The sequence below is a fragment of the Peromyscus leucopus genome, chromosome 1 (assembly GCF_004664715.2).
Source record: "Peromyscus leucopus breed LL Stock chromosome 1, UCI_PerLeu_2.1, whole genome shotgun sequence".
In the NCBI taxonomy this organism is placed as follows: Eukaryota; Metazoa; Chordata; class Mammalia; order Rodentia; family Cricetidae; genus Peromyscus; species Peromyscus leucopus.
Genome location: NC_051063.1, coordinates 146,222,428 through 146,240,310, shown reverse-complemented (window position 1 = coordinate 146,240,310; position 17,883 = coordinate 146,222,428). Strand labels below are relative to the sequence as shown.

The 17,883-nt window shown below is 48.4% G+C and overlaps 1 protein-coding gene across 1 annotated transcript in view; it reads left to right on the top strand.

Annotated features, from left to right (window-relative positions):
- Adamts17 (ADAM metallopeptidase with thrombospondin type 1 motif 17) overlaps window positions 1-17,883 on the top strand; it is a 338,353-nt gene that overhangs the window by 176,106 nt on the left and 144,364 nt on the right. The window contains exons 9-10 of the mRNA XM_028872809.2: window positions 557-697; window positions 2,877-3,027. Of these exons, the coding sequence (XP_028728642.1) occupies window positions 557-697; window positions 2,877-3,027 (292 nt within the window). The remainder of the gene's footprint in view (window positions 1-556; window positions 698-2,876; window positions 3,028-17,883) is intronic.

Here is a 17,883-nt window from a genome sequence, read left to right as displayed (position 1 = left end):
TCGGGTACAGTCGGAAGGTGGCAGAACGATAGTTGGTACCCAGGGAAGATGGGCTGATGAGGCATGGGGGTCATTCTGGGTCTTCTTGTGTTTCTTGTGAATGGGGAAGTTTTTTTTAGTAAACAAGCGAAAACATGGAGAGAGCTGAAAGATAGCAAACACACTCTTCAGTAACTTAGTCTCCGGTGTTTCCCACTGGCTCTCAGCAGAGTGTGGCTCAGCAACAGAATGATATTTAGTGTGAGATATCAGGTCATCTCATCAGAAGATGAGACTTGATTAACTACCTTGGGTTTTATTAACTGTCATACTTGTCATTATCATAATTACGAATTCATTCATTCGCTCATCATTAATTCTTTTTGCTTAGTTTTCAGACACTCTGTAATCAAACCACTTCAGTTTCTGTATACACTGTCTGTGGTCTGTAGTGTGAGAACATTATCACCTTACATCACTCTCTTGTACTTTAAACTTGATTAAACTTGACCCAGGACCTAGAAATGAGGTACATGGGGCATAGCATCCCACACTCTTTCTCTTTCTCTCTGAACAGCCTGGGAATGAACCACGACGATGACCACTCATCCTGTGCTGGCCGTTCGCACATCATGTCAGGAGAGTGGGTGAAAGGCCGGAACCCTAGCGACCTCTCTTGGTCATCCTGTAGTCGAGATGACCTCGAGAACTTTCTCAAGTAAGTCCTTGAATCATTCTGTAACATCAACAACAGCAAGTTTTCCCAAAAGACCAAAGATGGGCAACTTAGCAAGTATAAGAAGTGAATCCTTAGATGAATCCTCAACTGGCTTGGGAGATGGTCAGGGCAGAGTGTCCTGTAATGGGCAAAGGCCTCTTCCTGAGGTTGTAGCTGGTATGATGTTGCATGTCCAGTACGGGATCATTAAATGATTGGTTAAATGAAATATCAACCTAGTGCCTCTGTCTTGGACTTCTCTGCCAGTCTGTGACCACGAGTGGACACCACTGTAGGGATAACAGCTGCTGTAGAACTGAGAACCTGCTACTTGCTGAAGCTGCTTCCCTTGAAGGGAGTGGGTTAGCTGGGGGTGGGTTTTCAGACTTCCCCCCCTCCTTTATAGGGGAAGGGATGTGCTTCTCACTAGCTCGGTCTCCCTAGAGAATGTCTCTACTTCTCAGTTCTCTGATTTCTGTGGAACACTTTGGTTTTTTTTTTTTGTGATATATATTTTTTATTTTACAATATCATTCAGTTCTACATATCAGCCATGGGTTCCCCTATTCTCCCCCCTCCCACGCCCTCCCCTTACCCCCAGCCCACCCTCCATTCCCACCTCCTCCAGGACAAGTCCTCCCCCGAGGACTGTGATCAACTTGGTAGACTCAGTCCAGGGAGGTCCAGTCCCTTCCTCCCAGACTAAGCCAAGTGTCCCTGAACACTTTGGTTTTAAACCCTTGTTAAAGTAAGTATATCCAGCTGGGTGGCAGTGGTGCATGCCTTTAATCCCAGCACTTGGGAGGCAGAGTCAGGCAGAGCTCTGAGTTCAAGGCCAGCCTGGTATACAGGGCAAGATCTAGGACAGGTACCAAAACTACACAGAGAAACCCTGTCTCGAAACCCTCCCCCCCCAAAAAAAAAGTAAGCATGTCCATGGTCCCTGTTGACCTGTTGGTGTCTGATCTTAGGGCTGTATTTACAGTGTTGATTTATGGGTCCTGATTGCTTCCCTACTTTGTTGTGTTAACCCACATGAAGTAGAAATAGAAATGAATCAGTGAGTCTCACTGGCGGGTTGAGTTTGACAGACCAGCTCTCTTTGACAGGACCCGGGGAATGTGGGTTGAAGTAGTTAAAGGATTTTCTTCATGTTTCCTACGGGTGGAAAAAATGTTCGGTAAATAGGCTTAGAAATGAACTTACTGGTTTTAAGATACTCTGCTTCCACTGACTGTAATCACAGACTCCTAATAAAACGTTGTGAGCTACTGATGTTACTCCATATCACCCCAAAGGGTCAGAGTGACAAGACAGGATGCTATACATTTGCTCAGGTGCACAGTGCTGGTCCCATTAGTAACCAATGGCTGTGACTGAGCCTGGGATCTGTGGACTAGCCTCAGGTGTGTGTGTGTGTGTGTGTGTGTGTGTGTGTGTGTGTGTGTGTGTGTGTGTGTGTGCATTAAATCCTTTCTTCAAGGGTTTGGGAAGTGTCTGGTTTCATTTGCCTTGCTTTAAGGATAGGAAATAAAAGCATCGAGCATTTTATCTCCTAACAGAGGCCTCTTCGGGAAAGGTATCTCCCATTGTAAATGAACATTCCCTTCCCAGTTGAAACCCGGCAGTTCTTGACAGAGTGAGTCCCTGACTTGCCTTCTGCAATAGCAGGAGATTTATTTGACCAAATAAGACATCAAGACTGGCGTATGTGCTTTAGCCCAGTAGTCCCTCAAAAAGACTCCATGGTGTCAGAAATCAGAACTTTGAGTTTGTTTAAAATAAAACAACCTTAACTTGTGTTATTTTTTGTCTATGTCAACTTTTGCTCAAAGCCATAGTCTAAGGAAATTCAGAGTATTCTAATTTAAAAAGAAATTTTCATCAAACGCCTCTAAGAAAGCTCACTTGCTTCATCAGAGCAGTATCTATGGCCCTACCAAGTGGTCAGTTCTGCTTTGTCTTCAGAGCAGAGACCCACATTTCACCATATAATAAAAGAACACCCCCCCACACACACACACATACATACACACACACCAAAAGGGTAACCCGGGTGTCCAGTGCCAAGGCCCTTGTCCCATGAATCATCCGAGGCATATCCTTCTTGGAAACTGAAAAACTAGAACAAAGATGAGCTACTCCATTTGGAGACTGATCTGCTTCTTGGCTTTTTCAGATCCAAAGTCAGTACCTGTTTACTGATCACCGACCCCAGGAGTCAGCACGCCCTGCGTCTTCCATACAAGCTGCCAGGCATGCACTACAGCGCCAATGAGCAGTGCCAGATCCTCTTTGGCACCAATGCTACCTTCTGCAGAAACATGGAGGTAAGCAGCCAGGAAAGAGCAGGCGTAGGAAGACACACAGCCCAGCAGCCCCGCTGCAGGTCTGGATTCTGCTGGACATCATGGGTATCTCAGACACAGACATGAGTGTGACCGTGTATAGGCATAGGCATGAGGGGGTGTGCATGTGCACACATCCTCACAGGTACTTGCACAGGTGTGCCCCATATAACCACCTGTGAAAGTACCAGCACATGCTTTTTTTTTTTTTTTTTTTTTTGGTTTTTTCGAGACAGGGTTTCTCTGTGTAGCTTTGCGCCTTTCCTGGGACTCACTTGGTAGCCCAGGCTGGCCTCGAACTCACAGAGATCTGCCTGGCTCTGCCTCCTGAGTGCTGGGATTAAAGGCGTGCGCCACCACCGCCCGGCGCCCAGCACACGCTTTTGCAAGCATCTGTCCATTCACAGCGCTGCACACGGGTCACTCTGAAGGAGATACTTTGGGGATACTCACACTAGTAGCCTGGTGTTTTAGCATGAAATCTTTAGGACAAAGAAAATCTAGTCACACTTCTTAGACATGGTGTGATGTCGCCTGATATCAAACCCTGCCTAGTTAAGGAAGCGAGCTAAAAACTGGTTCACACTGGAGGTTATCAGATGGAGAGAATTTAATAAGTGACATGTTGATTTTATAATAATAATAATGCACAAATAGCATTTACTGAGCAGCACCCATTTGATTGATCCTAAAGCCCTAGCCTGCATGAGCTCCATCAGTCCTCACCAGAACTCTCTAGAATCTACCTCCTGGTTGTAGACAATATTACCAAATCAAACTCCGTTATCATGCCAATGGTTTGATTATGGCATAGGTAACAGTGCAAGGCCTGGGAGCCAAATCTGGTCACCCCCACCATGCAGATTTGCTCACTACACTGCTAACAGTGAGGCCTAGGGCTTGGCCAGTTCTGTGTATGGAAAGTGCCAAGAGGACTGTGCTAGGACCTGTGACAGGACACTTGCCATGTGTATGGTTGCCTGTGTGAGAGACAGGCGTGGCCCCGACACCAGAAGCATGCTAGAGAAGCTGGTGGTCCAGGTGGTGCTTGGCAGTGAGGCTTGGCTTGGGTAGCAGGTGGATCGCCTGGGACAGAAACAGACGTGGCTAGGGGCATATGAAGCTCAGGAGCCCCCACAATGCAGTCTGGGATATTTGTTGAAGGCCTGGGCTCAGGATATAGCAGGTGGTCCTAAGGAAGATGCACAATAGACTGGCCAGTCTCCAGATACAGGAACTCAGGGCAGGCCCAACCCCAAAGCTAACAGCTGCATAGAGGCTACCTCCAGAATGAAGTCTCCAGGGATGGGGCTGGGGAGGAGAGGGGATTCTCAGAGACACCAGAGATGCTATGATTCCTCTTGGCTGCTCCATGTTTAAATGTGAATTGGTTCGGGACATTGAGCCAACATCTCTCGGCTGGGTGCTGCCTACCATTTTAGGGGCACAGAAAACATCACCTCAGAGCCAGGCTAATGCTGGCTATGAGCTGGCTCTTCCAAGAGCATCTACCAGAATGTGGTCCTGGATCCTCTCTCCAACAAAGGCCCCTCCATGCCTGACTGATGTGATCAGTTCCAGGACTCCATTGTCCCCAGCTCCTCATGGTACCTGATGCTCACCATCAGCCACTTCGTGGATTCATGCTTAAGGCTGTTGTTACTGTAGCCAAGTGCCTTTGGCCAGCCTCTGGTCACTAGAATGAATTGGAGAGTAGAGAGAGCAGGTTTCTAGGGACCCTTGATGAAGGCAGTGTGATTGATATCAGTATGAAGACCACATAGGTAGGGCCTGGGGAGAATGCTGGAGTCTCAGGAGGAACAGAATGGTTCCAGGCCCCTGGAGTAGGGAAGGAGAAAGTGTCCAGCAAAGACCTGGACACAGTGATCACTTTGTCTCCTAAGAGGTTTGCCCCAGGGCTAGTGGGGCACAGTGGTCAGGCAAAGCTGCCCAGCCAGTGTAGGATTGGGTGAGTTGGGGACTAGACAGACGCCATCTCCCCATTTCCTGCCATTTCTGTCTAGGGGTGAGGTAATTACACAGCTGTCTTTGTGAGGGTTTCTATTGCTGTGAAGAGACACCATGACCACAGCAACTTTTAGAAAGGACTACATTTAATTGGGGTGGCAGCTTACAGTTTCAGAGGTCTAGTCCATTCTCATCATGGTGGGAAGCATGGCAGTGTACAACAGGAAGTGAACTGAGTCCCACACTGGGCATAGTTTGAGCATAAGAACCTCAAAGCCACCTACACTGCATCATACTTCCTCTAACAAGGTCACACCTCCTAATAGTGCCATTCCCTATGGGCCAAGTGTTCAAACACACAAGTCTGTGGGGGCCATTCCTATTCAAACGGCCACACAGGATAAGGTGACATGGAGGGACACACATGTTTGGGGATTCAGTTTTCCAGGTTGGATGTTTCCTGGGACTGTCACATGCAGCCCTGACTGCTACACTCCAGGCAGAAGCTTTTGAACTCAACTTTAGCAGGTGAGGAAACAGGGTGGGAAGAGAAGCATAGATGCCCCCTACTGAGGGAGCCAGGAAGGCTGGCATAGTTTGAAGACAGACCCCAGGAGACAGGCCACCTGGAATTCTCTCAGCTCATTAGCATCCTTCTTTCAGAGGACAGTTAGAAAGATTAGCCCTGCATTATAGCTGCCTTCTTCTAGAGAGGGTTCTCGACCTTCCTCATGCTGTGACCCTTTAATACAGTTCTTCATGTTGTGCTGACCTCAGCCATAAGATCATTTTGTTGCTACTTCATAGCTGGAATTTTGCTACTGTTATGAATCATAATGTAAGTATCTGATCTGCAGGATATCTGATATGTGATCCCCAGAGGGGTTGTGACCCACAGGTTGAGAACCATTGACCTAGAAGCTGACACTCCCCATGAATACCCTGAAGATGGCCCACTTGTAAGTTCTGTTGAGACACCACATGGATTCCTTCAGCTAGCCAGCAGCCGCGGCTCGTGTTCACTGAAAGCATTTTCCTTAACAGAGTCATCATTAGTAGATCAAAATAAGTCAACCTCTTCTAGCTCCAGTCTCTAGGTGAAGTGACTAAATGTGAGTAGAGGGAAAGGGTAACCTAGAGGCAGACACTTGGGTGGCCCACAGCTAACACTGGTCATCATCCCCTCTAGTGATTTAGTGGAGAATATAGTCTCGTCGCCTTTCCGGATCCCCTCAAGAAAAGTCCTGCTTCCATATGCTTACTGCTGCTTCCTCTCCCAGCTGCAATAATTAAGACAAAAACGTGAAATGGTGAGCTTTCAGGACATTGGCCGTCAAACAGCCAAGGCCTTCAATGACTGAGAGATCTGAAGTAGGTAGAGAAGCCCCATGGCTCTGCTCACCTGTGGCCGGGACCACCCTCAGTCTGCAGCACATAGAAGGAGAACCCGAGAGGGCTGCAGTGGTTCCGTAGGAGACCAGCCTTCTAAGAGTGTGCGAAACTCACTGTAACAAAATGCCCCCACAGAAACAGCCTGTGGGAGAAGCATCCGTTTGTGGCAGCAGGGAGCATGAGGCAGTAGGTTCTTCACGTACTGGTGGATCAGGAAGCAAAATTGCCAAGTTATATATCAGAGGTGGGTGTAACCTTCAGGACCCTCCTGTAACAATTTACTTTTGCTATGTTTCCCAGAAGTTCCACAACTTCTCAGAGCAAGGCTACCATCTGTGGACCAGGTGTTCAAACACACGAGCCTGTGGGAGATGATTTGTATTTGAACCACAACAGATACACAGAGAACCTTAGAGACCTACAGAGGGTCCCCCTTGACTACTCAGCTTAGTATGAAAACACTGCCCACGGCAAGGCAATCAGCTGTCCTAAAGAGTTCGAGGGGGAATCTCAGAGGGAGAATCTTGGGGGCTCTTGTAGGTATCAGGTAGACTACACAGGGTTGGTTCTGTTTCAGAACCAGTGCTATATTAGCCTTCCACTAGAATGCTGGTCTTGTCCCACCTTAAAGTTTGATCTGATCTCAGATCAAACTTGTGATTAATTTATGTGACTAGGCAGATGAGTTGCTTGTCCTGCAAGCCTGAGGATCTGCATTTGGATCCCCATCACACACAAAAAAGCCAGGTGTGGCAGCGTGTGTCTGTAACCCCAGTGCTGGCAGTGGGGAAAGGCACAGAGACAGGCTGATCTCTGGATTTTGCACATGTGCACACATGATATATACATATATCACACACAATTTTTAAAATTTAAGATTTACCAAATTTTAGAACAAAATTCAGGTAATAGAAATACAGAACTACTTATTACTCAAAAGCTACAACTACCATGTCCACTATCAACTAAAAAAACTGACAGACATGAAAAGCAGGAAAATGCCTCCATCTTGAGGGAGAGTCAATAAACACTGACCTAGAAATGACACTAATAGTATAGTTCCCCATGTCAAGGACATTAGAACAACAGTTCTAATAGGACATATTAAGCACACACACAGATTATAGGAATGGTGTCTACCTGGAACTTCTGGAACAGAATCCTGCAAGGTCTTAGATGAAGGATCTCCTGGACAAGACTGATAGCAAATTAGACATTATAGAAGAGGGAGTTAGTAAGTTTGAACACAAAGCAACCAAAACTATTTAAAAATGAAACACCAAGCTGGCAGCGCGGGGGGTGGGGGTGGGGTGGGGGGGACACTGAAAACAAGTCAAATTTGATGAAAATGTTCAGACCACAGGTCAAAGAAGATCAGTGAAGTTTAAATACAAGAAACAAGGAAATCTGGACCAACATTCATCATGATCAAAACATTTAAAAATAGGAACAGGTGCCAGCAAGAAAGTTCAGCAGGTAAAGAAGCTTGCTGCTAAGCCCTATGACCTGAATTCTGTCCCCATGGTCCCCATGACCCACAATGGTAAGAGAGAACCTGCTCCCACATGTGCTACCACACATAGGCACATGCGCATACACGCACATACATGAATAAATAAACGTGATATAGAAGCAGTAGTAAAGATAAAATCTTAAAAAAAACAGCCAGGTGATTAAAGACAGATATACAGATAATTACAGTGTGTTGCTCATTAAAGGCAGTGCAAGCAGATAAAGGGGTGGAGCAGTTTCTTAGAGTATTGAAAGAGAGACATGTCTGCTAACATAAAATTCTATACCCAGCAAAATTATCTTTCCAAAGTCATTGTGAAATTACATGCTTTCTATTCCACCAAAGCTGAAAAACCTTCCCATATGCAGGATGCACTATGAGAAATAGTATCTAAATGAAGATAGTGGGTGAGAAAATCTGTTTCTAAAAAGGAATGAAGAGCCCTGGAAATAGCCTCTAAGTGGGTAAAACATGTGGTTTATATGAGCATCTATACATGTCTTTAAAATATCATTGATCATTTGACAAAAAGAACTAGAAATGTGCTTGTGGTAGACCCCCACATTCGAAACCCCAGAGCTTGTGAGTGTTGTTGTGAACAGTGTGAGTGACTTTTCAGGTGTGATTTAATCACTTCAGATGGGGACATTGCCCTAGATGACCTGTGTTGGTCTGATAGGCTCAGAAGAATCATCCAGAAGGATGCAGAGTGAGTGAGAGATAAAGTGACTTTAGAAGCAGGAGATTGGTGTGACAGCTGACGAGGACACAGGTTCATCTAGACCGCAGTTAGAAGTGGCCCCAGGGAGGAGCCAGGCTTGCAGGCATGTTGACTTTAGCCCAGTGAGAGTGATTTTGGACTTCTGAGTTCTAGAACTATCAGACAACTGTGCTGTTTAAAACTAGTAGCTTGTTTTTAATCAGCAATAGAAAGCCAATAGAAATTTGCCATTGGAAACTAGTACACTCCCTTAAAGTCATAGCATTTGCCAGAGGGAGAGGATTGGAAGCGTGATGCTGTAGGGTTTTTATGCACGAGGAGGAATAAAGTAGCCTTCCTTGACCACAGCTTTACTTTCCAAGGTTTCAGTTACCCACAGTCGACCAGAGTCCAAAAATGCTAAGTAGAAAATTCCAGAAATGAGCAATTAGACAGTTTTAAATAACTTTGGCTGGTACGCTGTTACAAGTTGTTGGTAATTGTTGTTGCAAATCCCTAATCCCTTGCTCTGCTGTTTAAATTAAACTTTATTAGGAGAATGTGCAGGAAAGAAACGGTACATGTGGTGTTGGGTACAGTTGCATGTCTGGTGTTCTAATAGGAGACAGACAAAGACTGACAGTATCAGTTATAAAACAACCAGTTAACAAAGGAAAAGGCATGTAGCTATTTATTGTGCCTTTACTAAGATTACTAAACTCATAAGAAAACTATGTAAGGATGTTACATGTGCTATTTAAAATTACATATGTATTGTAAATGGTGCTCCATCTCCTCCAGGAAGTAAGGCATTGTGCACCTTTTCAGCATCCACGACATGTTCCTTATAGATGCGAGACTTTCTTGGACCTGTAACTCTCCCTCACTTCCCTGTGGAGAGCTCCAGCTGTCTGGTCCTCACACCAGCAATCACGTCTATTACCGCCGTTACATCTCAATTTGTCTCCACCCCCACGTCCGGTTTCAGAAAGAACATGCTGTGGGCCAGAGAGATGGGTTCCATAAGGACAGCACTTGTTGTACCAGCCTGAAAACTTGAGTCTAGATCTCCAGAACCCACAGAAAAAATCGAACATGGCCACACATCTGTAATCCTGGTGCTCTTATAGAGACATTGGAGGTGGATGTAGGAAAATCCATGGGAGCTCATGAGCCAGGTAGCCTGGTGTACATAGACGTGAAAACAAGACAGACCTTGTCTTAAATAAGGTGGGAGGTGAGGACCAACACTCAACATTGTGCTCTGAACTACACACGTGTGTGTACGTGCACGAAAGCTCACATACACACACACACACAGAGAGAGAGAGAGAGAGAGAGAGAGAGAGAGAGAGAGAGAGAGAGAGAGAGAGAGAAATCTTTTTAAAAGATTTTAAAAGCCAAACTCCAAACCACTTTTGGTCCCCTCTAATAGGAAAAAATCTACTTACTAGATGTCATAAAACAAAAGAAAATACTCATGGAGAGGCATTTTAGGAGAGAGAATATCATGCAGGAATTACAACTTCAAAAGGCTGGAGGAACGTCTCTCTTAAAAGCTGCATTCTTGTGTGGGAATTAAGAATGTGGTCTGGATTCCCAGGCCCTGCTCCCTGGAAGACAAGGACTGAGGGGATGTTCACAACCAGCCACAGGGCTGAGTCCCTGTGCAGAGCTAGCAAGGAAAACTTGGAACATTAATGAGACAACTGTGTGTATTGTGTCTGTCTGTCTCTCTGTCTGTCTTTTGTCCCAAACATTTCTAAAGCTTTAAGCCTACCACCAAAAATAATGCACTGGCAGCGGGGTTGGACATGGCCCAGGAACTAAAACCGAGACACCAAGGCTGCAGGGTTGAGTGTGTCTGTTTTTAGACTACAGAGCTTCAAACAAGGAACGAAAGAAACTAGGTAGATTGCATTTTGAGACCAACACCAGGCATCTCCACACTTGTGAGCCCTCTTCAGTTGTCACCTCTACCTTCTGAGGAACAAGCTTCCCTGCTGAGGGCTGGCAGGGTGGCTCAGTGGGTAAAGGCACTGGCCACCGAGACAGCATGAATTCAATCCCAAGGACCCACATGGTGGAAAGAGGGAACGGACTCCCCAAGTTGTCCTTTGACCTCCAAATACATGCCGTCCCAATCACACACACGCATGTGCCACACATGCACACTACGTAAGTAATAAAAGGAAAGTTAAAAAGATAAATAAACACATAAATGCTAAATACATAAGCAAGAGTCGAAGTCCTGCTTGAAAGATGAGCCTAGAGTGTGTCCTAACAGAAGGTCGAAGGCAGGTACCGGCTCCCTGGTCTCAGGAGACTGCATTTCTCATCCCTCACATGACCCTGGTTATCCTGAACCAAAGCCCTTGGATGGTTGGTTTCACTGGATTTTTGTGAAACAGGCTGGGAAAGTGATTGCAACTTTTCCCTCCAGCTTCTCACTGAAGCGAACATCCCCTTCACTCATGATAGCTGGCAAGAGGCCCTAGCTGTCTTTGCAGTTCCCATGGCGGGCACTGAGATTAGGAGTCCCAGATACCTTCACCCTGTCTACCAGCTATGGGTGACCTCACAAACTACCGTTTGTACTCCCCACAACTTCCACATCACAGCGACCATTCTACTCCAGGCCAGCTCTTGTCAGAGTGTGTTTATCAACACATTTCCTAGGCCAGTGACATTCCAGGCTTAATGACCTGAATTCCATCCCCAGGACCTACAGGGTAAGAGGAGTGAACTCTACCAAGTTGTCCTCTCTCTCTCTCTCTCTCTCTCTCTCTCTCTCTCTCTCTCTCTCTCTCACACACACACACACACACACACACACACACACACACACACACACACACGCACGTGGTGCCTGGCACTTGCACACCCAACACCCTCCACACAAAATGTAATTTAAACATTTTAAAACCAGAAACTCTCAATATCGTGTTACTCACAAGGAAATATCTTTCTGTACTTTGGACACATCAATTGCATTGTCTCCCTGCTGATCCTGTAAGTCTCACGTTGGTCGGCTTTGACAAGAATATCTGAGAAGCGGGTAATAGGTGCCACTGAGTGTTCAGAGCCCTGGAAAGGGCCAGGCAGGCCAGCTTCCGCCTGCTGTAGGAAGCCCCAGCTGCCCTGAATTCCCGTTCTTGGGGTAGAATGCTGAGTGCAGAACTTCCCTTCCGCTAAACTTCCTGGTGTGTTCTTCTCCTGGCACTCATGGCACATAGCTGTTTTAAGACCCATAGAAGTTTAGAGCCATGCCCTTGCTCCCAGGAAAAACATAGCTGCGATTTGTGTTAGGAGCTGCCTGCCGAGGCGTCACATAGTAACCAAGTTTCTGCTTTCTGGAACATTTGCATACTTCAGAACCAAGAAAGATTCAAACACAGTCCATTTTCATTTACAGGGTTCTGGAGGGCCCCATCCCATCACCGTTGTATCTCTCGTGTCTGTCTTGAGAATGCTGGTATTGTAAGGCTCGGGGCTGTCTATGGAAATATGAACTACAAAAAAAAAAATTGGCATCAATAGCTGGCATTTGTTATGGAAGTTACTGGCAAGTAGAACTGTCTCTTCCTCTAGCCAATGGTAATGTGATGTTTTTAATTCAATAAAGCATTTCAGGAAAGTCCAAACATAAAAGTTATAAACATCGGAGGGTAAATATTTATTAGAAAGGGGAAATGAGCTTCATGCAATTAGCACAATCAGTCTTCTTTATGATTACAAGTTCCTCCTGTCCCCCACCAGCAAAGTCACTCCTCCACACGGCTCTAAAGCCGTCAGAGCCCAGATGCTCTGCCAGGTGAGGCCAAGGGCAGGAATTGAACTGCAGGCACTGTCAACTGCGCATGGCTACTGGAGCCAGGGCCAGTGGTTGGGGACCCATGCAGTCCCCAGGGTCATTGCCTCACGAAGCCCCCAACATTCCTTATCAGTACAGAGGGAGCCTACGCATACCTCCAGACCTGGGGATCTTAGCTGAAAGGCTCTGGGGAATGATCACCCATGCCCCAATGCCAGTTGCCTCTCAGCAACATAGTGCCCCTTAACTGCCCCGAAACCCATGCATGGTGGTCACGGGAAGAAAGGAAGATGACTCTCAGAGGGAATTGCACATGCCACAGTTGACATTGACGTGGGCGTGTCTATACACCAGAGTATGCACCAAAGATGCTTGCAGTTTCTCTCCGAATAGTGTTGAGAGCCAAAGCTGTGAGCCCACTGTTTCAGGGAGACAAGAAAGAGCATCTGGAGCAGTCACTGGCGAGAGCACTCTCCTGCCAAATATTCCCACCTCCCTCTTTACCATGACACTGCCATAGCCCTGGGTACACACTGCACAGTGGTGACAAAGAAAGTCTCCCTAATCAGTATGCCTGCCCCAACCTCCTGTCCGCATCTGGTGGTCACAGTCTGTCTCTGCCTCAGTCTACTAACCTGAAAAATGAGAGCATAAGTCCTATGGGCCCATCATCGGGTTGTTTTAGGAGTACAATGACAGATGACCTAATATTTAGCATCAGTAAGTGTTGCGGGCTCCATTCTTCTGTTACCTTGGTTCTTGGGCCCAGCAGGAGAGTGACAGATGTAGTGTATCTGGCTGTCACATTGGCCTGTCCTTTTCTCCTGCATCTGTGTCCTTGCCATGTCTCTCGGCACCTTGGGAGGCTGGAACCCCCAAGGATGGCCCTTGAGCACCCAGTATGGTGCTCAAACTCCCTGGCCTGTTAATGGGAAGCCTCTTTGTGTCCTGCTGGGAGGGGCCTGGAGTCTGTCAGCAGATACAGAGATCCCTGCATGTTCAGGAAGCCTGGGTGTTGGAATTCCACGAGACAGTGATGTTCACATCTCTGATGCCAGTCATATTTCAACCTGGAGCTACTACCTTACAGCCTCCTCCAGGGACTGGCAGAAGCCACTGTGACCTGCTACAATCCGGTCTTACCCTTTCTCAGGGAGATGGGCATGAATTTCAGGTCTCTGTCTTTTTCTATAGTGCCAGGGCCGCAGGATTCTTACAGTCAGCCTGGGTTGGACACTACTGATCTAACTAAAATCAATCTGTCCCTTTAATGCCGGAGGACCTGGCTAGAGCAGGAGGCTGCCAGAATCCAGGAGCCTGTCTAACCCTGCCCCTCTCAGACAGGGCTGTGCAGCCGAATGTAGAGCTAGACGTCCGACAGCAAGCTGCCTGGCCTGTCTCAGTTGGGTCTCAGCTCCTGAAGTTCCTGGACTTGGGCAGAAGTTGGCCTGAATTTTCCAGAAGTGTTTGGAAGCTTACGGTAGACGGCCTTCTCAGAGAGCTCTCCAGACAATACAAGTTGTGTGCTAGCTTGCACTCCTTGGCCCCTTGCCAGTTCAGTGCCCTGGCCCCAGACTCCATCCTCACCCTGAAGTGCTCCAGGCCCAGCCAGGTGATCTCCACCACCCTCAGCAAGGAGAGACCACACCCGAGATCCAGGAAACATTCCAGGTGCGGTGCTGGCATGCTGGGCTGGGGGAAGACTTCAAACCCCAGTAGTATTTGTGGGAAATTTGGATCCGTCGCTGTTTCATCTAGCTCTTGGCGCCTTATCTGCCTTTGGCTGGTGTTATCAACAACACATTTTTTCGAGGGAGTTTGCATAATGGTCCCCTCAGGAATTTCTAGGACAGCGAGCTACTTTCTCAGCTCATAGCGGGCGCCCAATGAGGAAAGAGGCAAAAAGTGACTCTCTCGGTCAAATTCCCAGTCCTGGGAAGGGCCACCAGTTGGAGAAGAGTGGAAGAGACTTGTGTCCATGATCAAGGGGTCCTTAACACACGTGCCTTCTGTTTTCCCCTGGCCAGGGAAGGGAGTGTAGTGCTGGCTGGGTTTCCATAGGGTACCAGCAGGAACCAGGCACAGAACAACCAGGGTGTACCTTTCACCAGTCCTTAGGTCTTCGAGGTGGCACAGGCTAGGTCAGGGGAGGGGGAGCTGTTTCCTCCTCTTGTTGTTTGTAGGAGCCAAGCAAGGACTTCCTGATGCTGTTCAAGAATGGCTCCCGGTGTCTGGTGGGGCCTTAGAGTCCGCCCCAGCATGCACCTGCCTGTCCAGGAGCTCTGTTCATCGAAGCCAGAGACTGCATTGCTGGGCAGCACTTACAGACAGAGCTTGGGCACACTTTCTGGCACCCCAATTCCAAATTTGGAACCTTTTATGATTCAGGCTGCTGGATGATGAATGTCCAACCAGTAAATTCTCTGTAAATACCAACCCTCCCCCCAAAAAAAATCTTAAAAAAAAAAATCCAAACTCTGACACATTTCTGGTCGCAAGCATTTTGGATAAGGGATCTTCCACCCCTATGGGGCCTTACAAACAGAGGGAACAGCATGGGATGAAACAGGAGGCTTGCCCAGCGGCAGTGGGTAGACTGTGAGGTCTTGAGAGGAGGAAATGGGAGCAGGTGTTGGGAACTGATGGAGATCTCATACGACTTATGGGCAGATGCCATGGGCTTTGGGGTCAGTGGAGAATTTGCAGTGTATACTCGTTATTTAACTGTTTCCTTGTGTATACCACAGGATAATGACAGTCTTGCCCCACAGTGTTGATAAAGTATGTGAAACCTAAACTCAGTAAATGGGTAAATGCTTACAATGTGTTGGCTTTTCCCTCTCCATGTTGAAGGCAGCCATTGTTTTATGTAGAAGTACATTTATTCATTTGCTCATTCTCCCAGCCAGCATGCCTTTATAGGAGACGTATATGTGCTGCCAGGGCTGTGTGGAGGTGATGGGGAGGCCAGGGCTGTGTGGAGGTGATGGGGAGGCCAGGGCTGTGTGGAGATGATGGGGAGGCCAGGGCTGTGTGGAGATGATGGGGAGGCCAGGGCTGTGTGGAGGTGATGGGGGAGGTGGCAGGGCTGTGTGGAGGTGATGGGGAGGCCAGGGCTGTGTGGAGGTGATGGGGGAGGTGCCAGGGCTGTGTGGAGGTGATGGGGAGGCCAGGGCTGTGTGGAGGTGATGGGGAGGCCAGGGCTGTGTGGAGGTGATGGGGGAGGTGGCAGGGCTGTGTGGAGGTGATGGGGGAGGTGGCAGGGCTGTGTGGAGGTGATGGGGAGGCCAGGGCTGTGTGGAGGTGATGGGGAGGTGCCAGGGCTGTGTGGAGGTGATGGGGAGGCCAGGGCTGTGTGGAGATGATGGGGAGGCCAGGGCTGTGTGGAGGTGATGGGGGAGGTGGCAGGGCTGTGTGGAGGTGATGGGGGAGGTGGGGGGTGTGGGGGGGCAGGGCTGTGTGGAGGGCTGTGTGGAGGTGATGGGGAGGCCAGGGCTGTGTGGAGGTGATGGGGGGGGGGGGGGGGGGGGGGGGGGGCAGGGCTGTGTGGAGGTGATGGGGAAGGTGGCAGGGCTGTGTGGAGGTGATGGGGAGGCCAGGGCTGTGTGGAGGTGATGGGGAGGCCAGGGCTGTGTGGAGGTGATGGGGGAGGTGGCAAGGCTGTGTGGAGATGATGGGGAGGCCAGGGCTGTGTGGAGGTGATGGGGAGGCCAGGGCTGTGTGGAGGTGATGGGGAGGCCAGGGCTGTGTGGAGGTGATGGGGAGGCCAGGGCTGTGTGGAGGTGATGGGGGAAGCAGGAGGGCTGTGTGGAGGTGATGGGGAGGCCAGGGCTGTTTGGAGGTGATGTGGGGGCAGGGCTGTGTGGACGTGATGGGGGACCAGGGCTGTGTGGACGTGATAATGGGGAAGCAGCTGCTGCACTTGAGAATTCAGCATCCAGGGCACAGCTGAGAAGAGAAATGGGACTGTTTCCCAGCAGAACTGGTCAGGATGGCACACCCCTAAATCCCTAGTGGGTTCTTCCTGGTTGGAACAGGAAAAGGGGGCAGTTACAGGAGTCTGGGCTCCAATTCCTGATTGGTTCGAGTGGCTGCCCCTTTACAAAGCCCGAGTGCCTTGGATTTGACCTTGAAGGAGCAGAGCATTAGGGTACTGTTGATATCATGTATTTCAGTCCTGGACCGAGCTCCACAGAGGCGGGCAGAATGCCATACGCACCATCCACTCTGTAGCTCTAGTGAGGTAGGTATAGAGCAGTCTTTGGGAGATGAGCCTGGAGAAGAGGTGAGGCCCTTGAGGATACAGCTACCCCTGCACAGGAGCAGGGTTCTATCTGGTGCAGGTGGAGCAGAATCCATGGAGGTACAGAGGAGGGAATGGTGTAGGGTTCGGGTACAGACCAGCCCGAAGCTGGCCTTTGACATGGGTGGGGTTTTAACTGGGTCCTGCAGGGGACGAGGAAGGTTTATGTGGGTATTAGATTTGCAAGCTGTGGTGAACATGGGCATGACCAGGGTTATCTAGATGAGGGAGGGAAAGTACTTAAAGAGGAAGTGCGCTTGAGGAGGAAATAAAAGAATGTCTTCAGGAAAAAATCATTAGCACTTTAAAATTTGATCACTTTTATTTTTATTGTTTGAGAATTTCATATGTGTGTATTATGTGTTTTGATCAAATCCAACCCATTCTCCCACACACACACACACTCCTTCCATATTTCCCCCCTCACTTCCCTCCCAACTTCATGTGCTTGTTTGTATGTCTGTGGCAGGATCTTTCTATGTGGCCCAGGCTGTCCTAGAACTCTCCTTAGACCAGGCTAGCCTTGAAGTCACAGATATCTGCTTGCCTCTGCCTTCCTAGTGCTGGGATTAAAGGCATGCGCCACTATGACTGGATCATGTGCTCTTTTTAAAAGTCCACTTAGTGCAGCCAGTGTGGACGCGTGGTATAGGACCATCGACTGGAATATGGGTAGCCTCTGAGGGACCACATCCCTGGACAAAGCTGAATCGTCCTCCCCGGTAGCCATCAACTGCTAATGGTTCCTCACCCAAGGGCGGGACTTCTCCCCCATCTATGCAGGGACCTTTGTCTGTCTGGCCCTGTACAAGTCTTGCATGTACAGTTACAGACACTGTGTGTTCATGTGTGCAACCGCCCTGGCCTGTTCAGCAAATACTCTTTGTCTGCAGACATCCACTGCCTCTGACTCTTACCATCTCAATGCCCGTTCTTCTACAGTGACCCCAGAGTCTTGTGCAGAAGGGGTGTGACATGGATATCTCACGTAGGCTGAGTCTCTGCGTGTTGACTAGCTATGTGCCTCCATGCTAATAGCCATCGACTGCAAAAAGACACTTCTCTGGTGGTGACTGAGAGATGCATCAATCTATAGGTATAAAGATAACTCAGGAGGGTATAGCTGCTAGTTTGTAAATATGCACTGT